At 45.5% G+C, this 18,918-nt stretch overlaps 1 protein-coding gene across 1 annotated transcript in view; it reads right to left on the bottom strand.

The window, feature by feature from the left end:
- LOC109763773 (exocyst complex component SEC8) overlaps positions 1-18,374 on the bottom strand; it is a 50,284-nt gene extending 31,910 nt beyond the window's left edge. The window contains exons 1-14 of the mRNA XM_020322629.3: positions 18,197-18,374; positions 17,899-18,111; positions 17,598-17,771; positions 12,221-12,325; positions 11,810-11,919; positions 11,356-11,529; positions 10,757-10,880; positions 10,562-10,668; positions 5,406-5,707; positions 5,157-5,323; positions 4,733-4,848; positions 3,648-3,715; positions 3,295-3,407; positions 3,156-3,205 (exon numbers count right to left, since the gene is read on the bottom strand). Of these exons, the coding sequence (XP_020178218.3) occupies positions 3,156-3,205; positions 3,295-3,407; positions 3,648-3,715; positions 4,733-4,848; positions 5,157-5,323; positions 5,406-5,707; positions 10,562-10,668; positions 10,757-10,880; positions 11,356-11,529; positions 11,810-11,919; positions 12,221-12,325; positions 17,598-17,771; positions 17,899-18,111; positions 18,197-18,253 (1,880 nt within the window). The 5' untranslated portion in view covers positions 18,254-18,374. The remainder of the gene's footprint in view (positions 1-3,155; positions 3,206-3,294; positions 3,408-3,647; positions 3,716-4,732; positions 4,849-5,156; positions 5,324-5,405; positions 5,708-10,561; positions 10,669-10,756; positions 10,881-11,355; positions 11,530-11,809; positions 11,920-12,220; positions 12,326-17,597; positions 17,772-17,898; positions 18,112-18,196) is intronic.
- Between the last annotated feature and the right edge of the window lie 544 nt (positions 18,375-18,918).

Below are 18,918 nucleotides of genomic sequence, written 5' to 3'. Positions count from 1 at the left end.
TTCTGCCTGTCAAGACCCGCCCGTACCACATTCATCATCCACGTCAAGCATGGACTATCACCGCATGCCGCGCGCAGCCACTGATGCTATCGGCGCCAATGGAAGTGTGCCGGGATGGCCCATGACACACAGGTTTGAATATGCCCCGAGCATGCCGGTCGTCGGCATGCGGCACCGCCTCTCCTCTGGGCCCCTCCAACCCAAGACCAAATGGGCCCCTCCAGGTCAAGCATGGACTGTCACCGCACCCCGCGCGCAGCCACTGATGCTATCGGCGTCGAAGGAAGTGTGTCGAGCAAGGCGTCGAGTTGAATATGACACGGGTTTGAATATGCACCGAGCAAGGCGGACTCACTGTCGTCGGCACGCGGCACCGCCTCTGCTCTGGGCCCCTCAAACGCAAGACCAAATGGGTCCCGCCTGAGACGGGTAGCGGTGTGGCTGACTTTGCCACCCTCTCGGTGGGCATGGTCTCAGTTAAAAAGGAAGAGCTCATAGGTGACAGGTGGCCGTAAGTGGCGTGAGAGGCATGATGCCATGATGGTCGTGTCCTTGACGCTCGTTGCGGGGACCTTGGAGGAGGGATCGCCACCGAGCATGTTGTTGCTCGGATGGACAACTCGCAGGGCTGAAGGTGACATCTTCGAATCCTTTGGAAGGGCAATGGTGCAGTTGCCTTTGTAGGAGGGAGGGTCATCAGAACGGCTATCCGAGGCAGAACGTCGGTAGTGAAGGGGGGGGGGGGGGGGGTCCAGTCGCATGATGCAGGGATCCGATCACGCGGCTTACGATGAGGATGGCGCAACAGGGGCCACCCCGTCTACATTGGAGACCCCCTTTGACCCAATCTCCCTATTCCGCTTCCCCTTGACCGATCGGTGCATGTGGAGGATGTCGCAGCTAGCCCACTCAAAGTCGCGCAAGATGTTGGAATGTCTGCAACAGTCCATTGTCTAGCGGCTTCGACGTTGGGCGTCAAGCGAACAGACGCCTCGGTCTATGAACCATCCATTGGCCAACCCTCCAATTTGATAACAGTGCGCGACCCAGCAGAGCTTCACCTACTGAGATCGACGACCCCACAACGGGGCTCCACTCAATCCCAAGGCCCTCAACTAGCTCGACTACGACCTTCATTGGGGCAACCCCTATTTGGCCCTCTCTTCTGTGAGTGGATTGTCATTCTCCTATCCTCTAGTAGCACGCGAGCACAAAGGTTGTTCGCTAGGGCCCGAGAGTTTGGACTGTTCCGTTGCCTCGCACCCCGCGACCTGATGACTACCATCTCGCTTTACGCAAACGATGTTGTCACCTTCTGTCACCAGGATAGGGAGGAGTTGTCCACTCTGCGCAGCTTGCTTGCGCTCTTTGGGCGAGCATCGGGGTTGCACACCAACTTCGCAATGTGCTCGGTGTCCCCTATTGCTGATCAGAGGGGGAGGCTCGGGAGGCTGCATCAGTAATGGAGTGTTCGTTAGCTCCCTTCCCGATCAAGTACCTCGATTCCCCATTACTCCGGAAGCCCTCAAGCAAGGCACTGCAGCCCTTGGTTTATGGAATCGTTGATCGCCTCCCCACTTGGAGAGTGTCCATGATGATGAAAGAGGGACGCCTCACTTTGGTCGAGTCGGCCCTGCCTGCCTGGATCCATGTTGCACTGGCTAGTTGTGCTGGAGATGAACAAGACCTGGATCCATGTTGACAAGATATTGAGAGGCTTCCTCCAGGACGGCAAGGCGTCAGCAAACGGCGGCCACTGCCACATTAACTGCATAAGGGTGTGTAGGTCCCTCTGCCTGGGTGGGCCGAGTGTCCCGGACAATGCCCTCCTTTGGTGTTGTACGACGATACTCCCCCATGAGGCAAATTGTTGGAAGCTGAACTGGAAGACTTGATCTCTCCCATGAGTCAAGTTCTTCATGCGCTAGCTTCCCAGGATCGTTGTTGGCATGCCAAGCGGTTGGCGCGTTGAAGCTTGCAGCACACACCTTCATGCGTGATCTGTGAACAATTGGAGGAGACGATGGCCCACCTCATTGGTTATCACTTCCCGCGCATGGTATGGCACGAGGTGCTCTCTCATGGATCCGATCAACGGCACACCCCCTGCTACAGGGATGTCTTCGTGGAATGGTGACAGAACTATCTCCATCCCTGCACCGATACAAAAAGGCACGTCCTCGAGCATCATGTTGGTAGCATGGTGCATTTGGAAGCATCAAAAAGCAATAATCTTTGACAGCGCTCAGCTCTGCCTATCTCAGTATCTTGAGCGATCAAGGCAAAACTACGCAATGGACGATGGCAAGCGGGAGAGATTTGGTGGCTTTGCTTCCAGACATGGCAGCGCCTACCGCTTAGTTGTGTTGCCTTGTAACTTCGGGTGTGGTCCTATCAGGGCTTGTACAAACTACAAACTCTTTATATCACAAAAGAAAATAAATTGCTCAAAGTCCAATAAAGAGCCTTCTTTTAGATGGTGTTGTCCCATGACAAGCCTGGTAAGCCAAGTAAGCCAGGAGAATCTGGTCCTTATAGAGAGAGAAAATTGGCCAGCAAATCATATAAGGGTTCCTTTTAGGGGAGTTTCTTCGCATGACCAAGCATGATGAGCTATGGTAAGCTGCCTCAAAATTAGTGGTGCAGATGGATCTGTCAAGCTTATCTCGGAAAGAACTTCAACATAATTCGGTCGTTAGGCAAGGCCTAAGCTTGTGACATCTTTAAATACAAGCTAAGGAACATTCAGAAATAACATCGTAAAGTTCGTCTCTACTTACACTCCTTCTGTTCCTAAATATAAGTCTTTTTAGAGATTCCACTATAGAGACTACATTCGGATGTATATAGACGCCTTTTAAACTATAAGTTCACTCATTTTGCTCCCTATGTAGTCTATAGTGGAATCTCTTAAAACGCTTATATTTAGGAATGGAGGGAGTAGATACTACTAACTCTACTGTCTGGGAAAAAAGAAGGCTGGCGTCAGAAACATGGGATGATAAACACACACATTACACCACATGTCATCAATGAACCTATATAACTCAGGTTATTAGACAGCATTAAGGTACACACTGAATAGTAACTGTAGGAGTACAGGTGCACAATTTCACAAATGAATCAGAATCAAAATTAAATATTTAGCACATTACCCAAGTTGTGAGTACTTTCGAGGAAGCATCAATCCTATTTTATTCATAAACTGCAAAATAGAATAAATATCATCATGAACCAAGTAATCAAACCGTCACAGGATCGTACGAGTTACAAGGGAAGTATGTGCCAGGTTACCTCAAAGACAGGACGGTAAACTGATGCAGCTAGGAAAATCCCTTGATCAGGTATGATGCTTGCTGTTCCATACCCTTCTTGGGGTACAGCTGGGTTTCTTCTCCATCCTTGACCTATGACATTGATCGAAATAGATCAGAATTGAACATACTCATTATATGGCACATGTACAATAGAACAGAGAATGCAAAACCATGCAAAAGCAGTAATTAGCTGACGACCTAACATGCATGAACAATGTCCAAAATGCAACAGCAAGCAGAGTAACATCTACAAATAATAGAAAAAGACATGTAGCATGATGGAAACATCATCGAGTCCGTATTATACATATTAATATGGTTAGAGCATACCTTCATTTTGCGCAGAGATTGCTGCATCTGTAACGCGAAAAGCAAAAGAAAGGCCTTCTGATCCATCCCTGATGTAAGAAAGTTTAGCAGTTAGAGACGTAAAAAGAGAAGCAAACCTAAGAGGTCAAAGAAATACTCCCTCCGTTTCTTTTTACTCCACATATAAGATTTCTTTGAAGTCAAACTACACAAATTTGACCAAAATTATATTTTTTTAAATATCAACATCTACAATACTAAAGTTATATAGTATGAAAACCTAATTTCATGGTCAATCTGATGATATTGATTTCGCATTGTGAATGTTGATAATTTTTACTATAAAGTTGGTCAAACTTTACAAGTTTGACTTCACACAAAATTTAAATGCAGACTAAAAAAAGACAGTTTTCATTGGAGGGCTTAGGTGGGAATAATTTTTCATTGCACAGCATGGTAACTTTCAAAGAACAGAAAAGAAATATACATCACCAATAAAACCTCTTATACAGTGCCTAGCACACATCTTCACACACATGAATGGCTTAGATATAGGGCTCAGCTGTGCTTAGATATAGGGCTCAGCTGTGCTTGGGCACTGTTTTGGATATCCGATTTATCTTGTGCTATTTACAAACTCCAATGACAACTCCATCTTGTGCTATTTGCATTAGAACATTTATCCATATGCCATGTAAAGATTATATCTTTACTGTGCTAGCTTGTGCTTAGAGTAGTAGTTGGCATGTTTATGCTGTAGTAGCTCTCTGGCAGCAGCCATAAAAAATGATTTTTAATACTTGACTTCATCCAGACAAACAAGTACTAGGGGATTGGGTGGGGATAAGGGGTTCACCAAATCCCTTCCCATCCCTAATACCCTTGGGGCTGTAAAACCACTAGTGCCAAGCAAGACAAAGGATTTACGTGTATACGAAAATAGAGAGTAACTCCAGTTGCACCGGACACTGAGCTAATATAGGATTGTCGGCCATTGTTCAAGGGATTGCCAAATTACTGGCTTAATTACAATGCTTAACTGAATATGTATATGTAATAAACAAACAGAAAAACATTGTGTAGGCCATCAATGGGTGAAGACTTGCCTCTTTTCCTTCACTGGGTCCTTATTTGCAAGCCTAGCTGTCTGAACAGCTGCATCTGCAGTAGCAGCTTCTGGAGTTGCCCGCAAAATTTCACACAGAAGTTGCTGGCACTCGCTCTAGCAAAAAAAGGGGAAGATGGTAGGAGAAATAGAAGACACCAAAACATGAAAGAATATTGCAGTAGTACAACTACCCATTTCACTGAACAAGGGAGAACGACTGTGATAGTCCACCACCGAATAACAAATTCACATGTCATACAATTTCTTAATACCGTTTCAAAGGATAAAGCATATTATTTGTATTCCGCAGCAGGAAAGGAACACATGGCGTTACATTGAAATAGAGAAAAAATGGAAAATACTAGAAATGGATGATAGAAGCAAAAAATCATAATTTAATATAACAGAAAATTTATGGCTACCTGAACAACTGACAGAGAGAATGCAACACTAAAACCACCAGTAGGTTGGGAGTATTCAGAATCTGGATTCCAGCTTGTGTCCCCATTTGCCCCATGAGGTGTGTTTACACTGTCAACGTCAGTTGATGATTTTTGTTCAAGAAGCTCTCCAACAGTAATATGGTTCTCTGCCAAGTGAAGAACTTTTTCATACATACATAATCACAGGATTTAGCTTTGAAAGTGCAAGAAACTGAGCTGAGCGCTTACCAAGTATGCCTACTAGACACTCGAATATTGAACCAAGAAGCTGACTAGCTGCATGCTGAGCATCTCCTGTGGGTGCCATAACTGGAGAGATGGGACTAGCAACAAGTTGTGTTGCCAATGTCGATGCCTCATTCTTCTTTTTCTGTTTAGGTAGTTGATAACAGGTGACAGCTCCATGTGAATGTGACAGATCCGATGCCGTTCTTTTTGCAACTTTATCTATATTAGACTTTGAAGCCTCTCTAGCATATGATTTAATCTTTGAAGTTATAACATCATGAATTGTCGGGCGAACTCTTTGGCTGTAACAAAAATACAAATAGTTACAAACACGAACATGTAACCTATAATAATCTAAACAGCACTGAATTTCTTTTCTCCAAACCACCAATTTAGAATTAATAAAGCTATATGTATAGAGAGAGAGAGTTAATTTGATAAAGCTAGTGCAAACTCATCGAAATCAAAAAATGCCACTGCAAAAATCAACTTCGGGCGTCGCAATGTGAAGGAGGGTGTGGGAAAAATATCCTCAAATTCAGCACGCATCAAAGCGTGTGTGGCCATAGAATGTGGCATGGACCGGCCTGTCCATGTCACATGAAAACCTCCACAATTGAAGGACCCTGCAATGTTATCAAAGTCCTATAATTTTGGTCTAAGTTTAGCAACCAACCAACACCAAGATCGATGTCAAAGCCACCTAACAGAATTGCGAAGCAATCTGCCATGAATTGTTGATCCCCAATGAGTAGGGGCCCCGCACGGCAATGTTTTTATGGCGTAACGCGTTTTATGGCGACCGACCCCCTTCACAACATTATAGCGCTTATGGCGTATGGTGTGGCGACATCATAGACACAACCTTATGGTGAATGATAGCAAATTAAATCACAACTTCATAGGCATAATCTAAATCTGGAATCTGTATGAGTTGTACACGACTACTATTAGATGTATATAGTGCACTGTGTATATACCCCGTTGTATAAGGGGCATCATGCTTATTTCCCTAGCAGTATATGTTTCAGCCCTTTAGGCTCATATCGAGCCAGGGAAAGGCCCTGACCTAGCATCGCGCCGCCACCCCCTGCATCTTGTCGATATCTCTCTCCCCCACCCCAAATATCTCCCTCTCCTCACGATCCAGACCCAGGCGCCCCTCCGCCCCTCGATCCAGCCGGCCTGCACACCCTCCCTCTACACCGGCGACACCGACCACCTCGACCATGGCTGGCCGGTGCTCCCCCACCTCCCCAGGTCGTGTTGGTCCTCTCCTCCCTCTCCCTGTCACACCTCATCCACCACGGACTCCTCGACTCTCCGTCCTCAGCCACCGGAGAGGACGAGGTAGCCGCCGGAGAGGACGAGGTTCGCGGCTAATTTTCCCCGCCATGGCCGCCTTCTCTCTCTCTCTCTCTCTCCCGCCACAGGCCAAACATATTGCGAGCCTGGACGCCATGGGCTGGGACCACGCCCGACGCCTTAAAAACCTTGCCACACGGTGAACACCTTTACTAGCCACCTGGTAACCGTTGGCCACATTACCCTAAAACTGGGCAGAGCAATAGCGGATAAGCTTACTCGTGCCAAGGTACCTTCATCAAAGAAATTGTGTTGATCCCATGTCCATAAGTGTAGTGTAAGTAGATTTCCCGATAGACACGTCCAATTGTGCGGTGTCCATTGTTAATAAGACGTCGCTTAGGCGAAGATGATTTGGCGTCAAGGTGCCCTGCCATCATCGGACTCGCCTTTAACAACTTCGAAAGGCACCTTAAGCACTGAGGTATCTCGAGCGTCGGACTAGGTGCGCAAGGCAACGGTTTGGACCAAATCAGACGTCGTGGGGGCTTCTCGGGCAGGGTGAGCAGAGCTCCAAGCGGGAGCCAATGTCTCGCGGGGGAAACAGATGTCTCACGCGCAAAACGATAAGAGAGAAGGGGGAGAGAATAAAACCAGTGTACAGTCTACGCTTGGGAGGGATGGCTCTCTCCATGGATCTTGGCAGCGGCAGACAAATAAAGAGTGAAGATCCGACGGCCTCCTCACAAGTCTCCCCATCATCTGGCGTAGGCACGGAGGACTCCCCAGCAACTACAAGGTGTGGCTTCTCTCTTGTCCTCTCTCTCTCACTTCTCCCCGCCTTTTCTTCCCCACCTTTGCTTTTTCTCATCTGCATCTGGTGGCTCCTCCTCGGCATGTTTACTCACAAATCTGCTTCTCCACCCACAAGGTCGTAACCCCACCATCACTTCTCTCCGTCCCCATGTTTAATCTGGTTGCTCAGCTGACTGGCTCTTTTCTTTCCTCTCGCGGCCGATGGCCCTTCTCTTGGTGTTGCTGCTTTAGCCAAGTGTGACTGCTGTGATGGATCTTGTGGCTGGTACAGATCATGATCGGTTCAATGACCCTAGGAGAAGAGCTACATCCAATGATCCAGCTTGGGAGTATGGGTTATGGCCGAAGGAAAGTTATACTCCAATGTACATTTTTTATAATGCTAGCTGTTAAATCTCCTAATGGAAGTATTTCTAAGGCGTCGCCTCACCTTTCGCCTGAATGCTCCATAAACCTGTAAGTGCCTTGACATGTGTGGCCAGACACATGGAACTCTTCAACATACTCCTCGATAAAGTCATTGGTGTCAACATACAAGTCGAAGACCTCAATGTTGAAGAGTTGATCAGTGAGCACAACGATGACCAGGCGCAAACTAGTCATCGCAACTGAAACAAAGGTCTTGCTTGCAGCGTTCGGCAATCTCTGTGGACGAATTCAGTCAAAAGATGAAGATGTCATGGTAGGTGTCATAGAAGTTGCTAGGTGCCCCTAGACCTGACTTGGCCATGGGGTGCATACGGGCATGTGAATGCTCTGCAGGAAGAGCAAGCTTGAGGGGTAAGGGTAGCCGTAGGGTGAGTGCGCTCATAAGCAAGCACTAAGCAACTGTGAGGCTGATCACCTCATCCAGACCAGTTGGATAGGAGTGTTCCAAGTAGGTGTGTATGGGCTCGGGCCCCCATCATGAACAACTCAACTCCTGTTCCATCCAGTTGTGGAGGCGACGGAGTGCGGAAGGTGGGAGAAGCATTAGCTGTAGCAGACGACTGACTGGTCGAACGGGCAACAAGAGACCGCACCCAGCTTCTTGTTAGGGTGGACCAAATTTTGTGGTGCAGAGCTTCTTGAACAAGTCCCATGGAGGCCGTCCTTCGCTTCCGTGTACTAGTAGTACCAAAGGTGGGCATCACACGTCACATGGAAGGACACAAGCCACATCACATTGAATCAGCCAAACGAGAGGATCTTCTTTGCCATCAAACAGGGGAAACTCCAATATAGCAAACTTGGCCAGCACCAGAATAGAGGCAGGTTCGACATGTGGGTAACAGAGTAAGGTGTGGTAATGAATTGAGCAACGGGCATTAATTGGTGGTGGGTAAGTGTGGGGGTAGCAAATGGTAATGGTTGGTGGCGTAGGAAAAGCGTCTGATCTAGGTGGCAAGCCATGCAAGAGGTGGAGGAGGTGTTACAGGCTTGGCCCATGATGCCCGTGGCTGCGAGGCTAGCATGTTGTATAGTGTTGGGGAAGGCCGGATCTCGTACTTCACCATCCACCATCCGAGTGAACATGTAGGGAAGCTGCTCCCGGGTGGCTACAAGTGCTCACCCGTGCTGCTAGATGGTTGCAAGGGCTTGCACCCAAGGTGCAACAGCTTCGAGCGAAACGTCTTGGTTCACTTGGTGGTCATGGGCCTTTTCCCCAGGACCAAACATGGAGGCTTATACCAAATTGGAAGAGCCCTTGCTTCGTAGGGCTATTCCGTGACCTAGATGGGTTATAGGACCGGAGAGCTTCCAGCGGGGAGAAGTTGTCGATGGTAGCAAAGGGTAACAAGGTATAGAGACAAGAGAGGAAACTACTCCCTCCATTCGAATATCTAGTGCGTATAAGTTTTTTAGGAATATTCCAGTTTGTGGTGCGTATTACTCCATAAACACTTCTCTCGACCAAAATAACCTTCCGCAACACCACGGGCGCATCGCCTCCCTTTCCTCTCAAAAAGAACACATCTCCAGATCGAAGGGAAAAAGGTGCACGCGCTTCTTTCTTCTGTACGAAAAATCCAAATCGATCCCAATCTTCTCGTATCAAGCACCCTTGTCTGCCTTCGATGAGATAGATGCGGGGAGAAAGGTGGTGGAGGCAGCGCCACCGGAACGGTCAGGAGCATGGTGGACAGAGGTAAGGGGTTGTGCCCTGCTTCTCCGTGTCCACCGACGGCGGGCAACGTCACTGCATACATGGCCACGTTCTCTGCACCGTTGTCGGACAGCGTCACCACATACGCGTCCGGCTTCCCCACGTCCACCGATGGCGGCCGGCGGTGCCACGCCCACCACCTGCATCCCCACATCCATGGCATGTGTTTGCGTCTGCGAGGGCATGGGACAAAGCAACCGGGTGGGGCTATTCTCATCGAAGTTCGCCTCCAGCGCATCCGTTGGTATTTGAGCCCCATGCTCGCTAGATAGAGGAAAGAAGGGAGTGGAACGTTATTAATTCTCCCTACCTAGACTTCATGTGGCTGCCTCCTTATGTAGAGGTTTGCCTTGCAAACTCCAAATAGAAAACGACTTACGCTTTCCTAATACTGAATGATTCCAGTACCGCACAACTAGGACTTTCCATAAGTGATTATTACTTCCTTAATTAACTAGGACCAAAACCCTAACTAGATTTGCTGCCAGCCCTAGCCTGGCTCGTATGTCCTCCACCTACTCTTCAATTTCAAAGAGTTGTCAATGGCATTTATCGAATTAACTTGTAGTTATAACATTAGCAGACAACACTTTCTTCAGTATTATTGCCTACGCACTATTAGAGGGGGGGGGGGTACTAGCCTTATTTTCCCCAAATATCTCCATTTTTCGTAAGAATATAAACAGTTGTTCTCAAAAATTGGGCAAAACAGGGTACAGCTATGAACTTCAATCTTATGATCTTTCCCTGAATTTAGCACCAAATAAGGATTCCTTCTTCTTAGGAAGAAGGATATTTATCCAGTCTGCTCAAAACAAAAACTAATGTCTAATAGATGCAAAGCTTACTCAGTGTGACAAATATATAAAACAAAATAGAATGTAAATACCATATCACAGCTCCAGCAGCTGCAACCTTTCGAAGCATGGATAAGCATTGCACCAATGTTCTTAAGTATTTCACATTGAGGGGAGCATCTGCCTTTCTCATTGATTCCTAAAGCAGCATTAAAAATAAATAAATAACTCAGGTAATTTGACCCCAAAATAATGTTAACCCACAATGTACAGAGAATAAGCCATACAAGGAACTCGTCTGGTGTAGCGCAAGAAAGGAAAATCGGAATTTCACAAGAGAAACTTTTGGAATCCTTCCGACCACACCCACCACCTAAGCTACTATCATCGTCTGGGCCATCAAATGAAGAACTGAAAATATGTAAACAAAAAAAATCAAAAATTAGATAACAAGTACTAATTAGTTTATTCCATACATAAACAATGACCTTCTGACTATTTGATACAGATGCAAACGACAAGAAATGGCTAACATAGTAATATATTTCACTGAAACAACTCAACAAGGATAACACAGTAGCTTAGCAACTCCGTATACCTATTTTACTGTTTACATGTGCAGTTCTGGTAGATTCACTAAACATAAATAGAACTGATTCGAGGAAATAATTAATGAATTTGACGGACATTACTCTGAAGCGTATAATTGTTCACGTCTTGCAGGTATTCGGCAACTTATCATTTATGATAGCTATATGATATATAATGCATCAAAACTTTTGAGCACAAGGATGGAATTACCACAATCTAGTTTTTTACGTTATGAGATGCAAGGATATCATTAGCTCCATCATAACTTGGAATAAGCATAGGGAATGGAACATACCATCCAACAGAACTAGTTTTTGTTATCCCATCTGCAGTAGCTGGTCCACTAAAGTGATTTTCACCTTTAATAGACATTGTTCTCCTGGACAGAGGCTGCATGCTGTTTACTAAGCGACCAGTGGCTCCAGAAGTTGGTATGTCCTCACTGTCAACCATGCTTAAAGTCACCAAGCTGGAACATAAAAAAAATACAGATGAAGAGCTGATGATCAATGACAGAATTTGAATCGAGAATCAGTTGACACGTATGGTGATCATTGCCAAAAGAGTTACCGAGAAGTCAAAATCAAAATAAAGATTCTCAAACACAACTTACTCACTGGTGTTCACACTGTCATAGTAAAGTGCGTGTAAAAATGTGATTGTAAAATAGTTATAAGACATAAGATGGCTACAGAAAAAATGGGGAATAATCAAAACAAGCCAAAAGGAATTGAGGACAGGAAATGTACCTATATTCACCATTGTTGTATAGGTGGCAATGCAGCTCTTCCAAAATTTTGTAGAACAGTGCACCACGCAGCTTTGTTAGATCAGATCGAACATCTTGAAGAGCACCTACCTTTAAAATTTTGTCAATATGTGAAAATGCTAAGATGAAAGAAAGAATGTGTCATCATAGGATAAAGAGCTATTTTGAAGTACAGAGTGTATTAAGAGGGTGACCAGACCAACAGGCATATAAAAGATAAACTTATTGATCTCTCATACATCACCAAATGGAACTGCACTTTTATGTGTTACCGACCGGAAGTGCATATTCTGATAAACTAGCACATGATGCAGACATTGTAAATTGCAGCAGGCATATTGCAAATAAGTACACTGGCCTGTTACAGAAGTACTTGCATGTTAAGACTAACCGCTTGAAGGCCTTCCCGCTCTAGCATCAGCATTGACTGAACATGCAACTGCACTGCGGCGTATAGCTGCTTCTCTGCCATCAAGTTTTCAATCCGAGCAGGAACCTGCAGAGATTCAGTAACTTAATACGGAAATAAACTCTTGGTAGTTGGGACATAAAACATGCTAAGGCTGAAATGAGCACTTAGGAATGTACACTGTAAAAGCTAGAAATTAGATACATACTCCAGTATCCTATAAGGAAATATTGCTTAAAATCTCTCCACTATGAAATTTTGACTGGACCAAATGATTGATGCATTAAGCAAACATTTCATTTCAAAGGCAAAAACAGCAAGGAATTGTGACTTTCACATGATTTGTGTCGAACAATACAGGTTTACTTCAACCTCCTTTCTACACTTCAGCTAACGATTCGAAAGAAACTGCCAACAAAGAATTACAGACCAGTCTCATCCAGTCACTGATAATTATTCGAGGTAAGGATGAAGGAGAAGCAAACCACCACGAAGACACAATTTTTTACATACAAGAAAAAATCACCGGGATTTATGTTCCAGATGTTTAAATAAAACAGTAAAAACACATATGAAGGGTACATGAAATAATAGCTTCGATTATTCTCGTTGAGACTTCAATCATACAATTCTGACTAAAGTTCAAACGCATCCAAATATGTCACAGGGCATGTGACTTCAAGATTAGTTTCTTGGGACGTCTTAAGATAATGGTAGGCAAGAAGATTTTGCAGCATTTTCGACATAGCACTATCCTACACATGCAATGCACGCTTTTTGCAACGTTATCCTACACATGTTGAATTAGCCACCGATGAAATAACCACCCGACAGATGCTTGGAAGAATGATACACGATTGACAAAAAAATAGCTCCTCCGGAATCAGCCTCGCTGATAATATTAATTTTCCTAAATTGGCACTAAAGCGTGCCATTGAGCAGACAGAGAAAGGGAAGAGCATCCGTCTGTCGAGAGAGATAGAGGAGGCCATTATTGTGAGGGGTTTTAATTTGGGAAAATTTGATATATGCCACTATAAAGTTTCCGGTTTTGAAATATGACATTACTATTTTTTGATTTAGAAACATGCCACTACAGAGTTCACATGCTTTGAAATATGCCATTGCATACCCTTTTGGAGGATTAGACATCATAATATGTATGTATACCTCTTCATAATTTGTACATGGACAAAAGTACCCCTTGGTCAACTCAACGACACCAGCGATTCATCAGATCAAAAAAAAAGAAAGAACAGCCCCGATCCCCTTTTCCTATTGTCTTTCTCTGTCTCCTCGCCCCTGCTCCCGGCCACTGAGCCTCCACTCCCGCCGCCGCGCCTCCGCTGCTCCCGGCCGCCGCACCTTGATTCGCTGCACCTGGCCTCCTCCTCCTCCTCCATTTTTTACCCCCGCAGCCGCGCCCAACTCTCATGAGTCCTGACCAACGCCCCTGCTCGTATCCTCTCTGTAAACCTAGACGAGCAACATGGAGGTAACCAGTGGTGATGGTGGTGGTGGGAGGAGCATTTGATTCCCGCAACTCCACGTGTGGAGCATGGAAGAATCCAGCCCCATTCCCCCTTCCTTGTGAGTTTGCTAATCCTCTCCTGCAGCAATTTGTTAATTACTTTAGTTGAAATTTGTGTGTGTGTGACAATTTTTTTGGAATTATTCATTCTTGCTCTGTAGGTCTGGACAGCCAGATTTGTTTGCGTTGGATCTTAAAGTTGAATCGTTTAGCACTAACCATCCACCGGGCTTGAAATCTTACTTCAAGGGCAGAGTGTTGAAATGGGTTGTCGACCGCAAGTCGTTGACTCTGGATGCTATGATATCCGATTTAGCTGGTGTTCTTAACTTTGGGGTTAATCAGAGGGCTCAAGTTTGGTATTCCGACAGGAGCAAGCGTGAATCTGTGTGTCTAAACCATGACTCCCAACTTCCTGCTATGTTTGACATGCATCTATCAGAGAGGATCATAGAGCTTGTTGTGAAAGTTTCTAATGTTCTTGCTCAAAATGATGAAACAATTCAGAATGAGACCACTCAAAATGACCCATCTACAGTAGCACATGAAGATATTTCTCAAGACAATCTAACTCTGCCAAATTCAGAAACTGAATACACAGACGACATTGATCCATTTGACTTACCAGAGGAGTATGTAGGTGTTGACGACGAGCACATATACAGTGTCGAGCCTAAGACCGTTAATGTGCCTGTTGTTCAGATGTTGGATGATGATGAACCAGTTGTTGATGGGCATATTCGGGAGGTGGCTATAGATGATGATGATGATCCTAGTGAGCTGATAATTGCCCATGACCCACAAGACCCACTTTGTCCATGAATGCTATTCTGTGGAGAGGTTCCAAGCTGCATATGCTGGTGTGATTGCACCAATGACAGATAAATCAGAGTGGCCGGAAGTTGATCTAGGATTTAAGGTACACCCTCCTGTACAAACGAAGAATGTGCCTGGTAGGCCTAGGAAGGTGAGGATTAGAGGTTGGATGGAACCTATGAGAAGAACAGTTAAATGCAAGAGATGTAAAGGATTTGGTCATCATCAGAAAACTTGCAAACTTCCTTTTAAATTAGACGATGAAGAGGAAGAAGAGCCAGATGATGGGAAGCAAGAAAAGCCAGATGATGTAGAGAAACAAGAAAAGCCCGATGATGGAGAGCAACAAGGACTAGACGGTGGAGAGCAAAAAGCAAGTGAGGAGGTGGATCCAGCCCCTAAAGAGGTGCAACCAGCCACGAAAAGGTATTAGGATTTGATCATATCTTTTCCAATTACATTCAGCTTGTCATGTGTATTTGGATCATATTTTCTAATTTCGCAGGAAGAAGGTTGCAGCAAAATCCACAACTCAAGGAGCTTCTCAAGCAAAAGGCAAGAAGAACATTGTATCAAACTCGACTAAAACTCCAGCTGAAGGCAAGAAAAAGGCAGCAGCTAAATCCCCATCAAATGGCAAGAAAAAAGTAGTTCAAACAAGCACAGGTAAATCCCCAACAAAGGGTGGGAAGAGAAAGCCAAAGGGTACTACACCTACAAAGGAAAATGGGTCTGCAACCATTACAGTGAGGACAGAAGTCGGAACCAAAAGGAAGTTGAATGATTTGATTAGAGAGAGGTAGTAGTTGCTTGTAATTTGTGTTTTTGTCTTTCAAAACCATCGCGTGACAATTGATTCTCTGAACTGGTCATGATTTGTGTAATGTTATTTTGCCCAGAATTGGGGGAATTTAGGATGTGAACTGATGCTATTTGGCCAAGTGGTGTGATATTTAAGTCAAGTTGCCAATTGATGCATTCCAGTACGAGCATGTGCTGTCAATTTTGCTTCATGTTGCTACAGACTTCAGGTTTTGCATCTGCTAATCATATACTTCTATACATCATCATTTCTATAGCTAACCCTAATTGGAACAGCAAGCAATGCATTCCAGTACAAGTAGATGCTGTCAAATTTGCTTCAGTAGCTACAGGCTTCAGGTTCTGCATCTGCCGGACAATGGACATTGCTACAGGCTATCTGTTTGCCCAACACGCATCACTGCCTGCCGCCGTCGTTAGCGTCGCAAACACCAGTACCAGCGGCGAGCCATGAACAGCGAGGAGCCGCACGCGACGTGCACACGTCCATGCTACCCTTCGCGGCCAGGCGCATCGCCGTTGTGCCGTTGTTCTCGGCCTTCATTAGTGCCAAGCCCAGCGACGAGCGGTGAACAGCAAGGCGTGCAGAATAGAGATGTTGGGCGAGGGCAGCGCTCGGGACCAGCAGCTATGAGGAACTGGAGGAGGTGGCGGCTGGGAGTAGCGCCGCCGCCGGCGGCGGTGGCGGGAGCAGATTTGAGAGACGAGAGAAAAAGGAAGCAGGAGCGGCAGGTGTTGACTTGGCCAAGGGGCAGCTTTGTCCATGTACCAAATACAAAAGGAAATACACACATGTTAGGGTGTCTAATCCTTCAAAAGGGTATGCAATGGCATATGTCAAAGCATGTGAACTTTGTAGTGGCATGTTTCTAAATGAAAAAATAGAAATCGCATATTTCAAAACTGGAAACTTTATAGTGGCATATATCAAATTTACCCTTTTAATTTTGCCAGACAAAATCAAACGAAATACAAAGCATGGGATTAATTTCATCACTTTATGGTGTTAATTGCATGGCTTAGTTAGCACTTCTTGCAATAAAGACAATTAAAACTAACTAGCAACCGCAAGAAAAGTTTCACCTTCTTTACATTGTTGACCAGATTTTATGGATGGTTAAGGTGACTAGTATCCCTACACACTCGTACTTTTATTGGTAATCTCTACTTTTAAAGGGGAGTTGGTAGGTTCGCCTTGCCTCCCCCATCCTCGCTTGGTTTTCTGTAGATTTTTTTGGTAATCTCAACCGATGCCGCACAAAACAAAAACCAACGTATATAGTGTAACTTGAAATAATCTGAACCAAATCGATATTTTTCTTTCCTTGTCCTACTCATTCCCTTGAAACAAAAAACAACATCTATTAATTTATGGAAAGTATCATCTAGTGTTGGACAGAAGGGTCACGTTAACTATGGAGAGCATCATTCTTTTCCGGTTTTGACTATAGCATGCTTAGTGCAGTTAAATACCTCAAGCGAGGATTGCCTTAATTTAGGGAAAGTGTCATTTATGTGGGCTCCTCCTAAAATCTCTCGTTCCCTTTCCGTCATCTTCACTTTCTGCCACGCGATCCTACCCCGAGGACGTCGATGTGGGACGGGCCATAAGGGGAAAAAAGCACTCACGGCGTCTCTATTGAGGCACTCGTAATATGTTTCCCACGTTGCAACGCACAGGCAATTAGCTAGTAAGTATAGATAAGCAGCTTACTGAACTATGATCATTTTTCCTTTCGTAATTGGTCAATATTTTTTGTCAGAATATCATAACCCACACATCTAGCAGTTTATAAGATTTTTCGTTCCTAGATTAGACAAACTGTCCTGGCATGATTATTAAATGTACCAAACATGAGTATGCAACAGCTGGGCTCATCTAGTGCATACGGATTTTTAACAACGCAAAGAAAATGGCTAACACATACTAAAAAATGATATTGTTGTTCCATCCCACAAATGTCCCTTTTTTTGCATTTGTGTTGATCATCAACGTCTGGTTGCAGAATACAGACAGAGCCTAATTACCAACTTCCGTTTAATGGAATGCTGCTGCCAAGTACTCCCTCCGTCCCAAAATAAGTTTAACTTTGTACTAACTCTAGTACAAAGTTGTACTAAGCTTAAGACACTTATTTTGGGACAGAGGGAGTAGTACATAATTGTAACGGGTGAAGTGTGCCCACTGACCTTGGCAACATCCTCAACCTGATCCAGCAGGGAGATCACGTGGCGCAGCGTGAGGGACCTGTACCATAGCTGCCCAAGGTGCTGATTCTTCCTCCCAAGCAGCTTTTTGGCCTCTGCCATCTCCCCCTTGAGGCCGGTGATGCTCTCGGCGGACTCGCTGAACAGCCGCAGGATCTGGCACCACACCGTAAAATGATAAAAATAAAATGCAACGGCGACTACACTCTCCAAAATGGACGGGGATGAATAATCCGCCAGGGAGAAGGAATGCGCAGGTGGTGTGGCGGACGGGCGGACGGACCTGGGAGTAGTTCTGGATGGCCTTGTTGAAACCATGGTGGTACGCGTGGACGACCTCGTCAACGACGTCCTCGATGAGGTCGCTCTGCTCCTTGAGGAACTGGATCTCGCCATCGCGGTCCTTCGAGGTGAGGATGTGCACGACGTGCGGCAGCGAGTCGAACCGCGCCGCGGCCCATCCCTCGTCGATCCGCGACAGCCCTTCCTTCAGGTACTGCACGCACGCACGCCCGGCCAGACCCCAATTTCAAATTCCATATAAATTCCAGGCGGGATGGAGGGATGTATTCGGGACTTACAGATTTGTCGGCCGGAATCGGGAGGCCGTCGAAGATGCCACGGCGGTGGCGGTTCATCGTTACCGACGGCGAGGCGGGACCCGGGGAGACGAGCGAGATCTGGAGAGAGTGGGCTATACGAGGGCTACGAGAGGGGGGTAGGGCGTCGGAACCGGTAAGACGGTCAGGTCGATGAGATGCCCTCGTGCTACCATAACGTATACTTCTATAAAATAAATTTTTTCCGTAAAAAGAACGTATATAAAATAAATAAATAAATAAAATTAGTACGTATAAAGGTCCTAATTTATTTATTTTTAACATCAGTACAGACACAAGCGCTCATATACACGCGCATACACTCATCTTATGAACGCACACACGCACACCCTACCCCTATGAGCACCTCCGAAAGACTGAGCCGACATCATCTTGAGATTTACGAAGTCACCGTAGGCGCCTCGTCGTCGACGGGAACATCTCCTCCCACTGAATGCGCATCGTCAGAAATCCTGAAATAAATCCAGTAATAAATGCGAGCACCAGGATTTGAACCCTACTGGGCTGGGATACCACAGTCCCTCTAACCATCCAACCACAGGTTGGTACGTATAAAGGTCCTAATGTTTTTTAAGGTGTTGTGTTGGAGCAAATTGGTTTAGAGTTCTTTGCAAGAACGCGAAGGCTCTAACGAAACGGATCTCGTAAATCTTGTACTGCAGATCTTATATATCTACTCCACT

The sequence above is a fragment of the Aegilops tauschii genome, chromosome 7, assembly GCF_002575655.3.
Source record: "Aegilops tauschii subsp. strangulata cultivar AL8/78 chromosome 7, Aet v6.0, whole genome shotgun sequence".
Taxonomy (NCBI): domain Eukaryota; kingdom Viridiplantae; phylum Streptophyta; class Magnoliopsida; order Poales; family Poaceae; genus Aegilops; species Aegilops tauschii.
The sequence above is the reverse complement of the archived record's forward strand: the minus strand, read 5'-3'. Positions and strand labels throughout refer to the sequence as shown.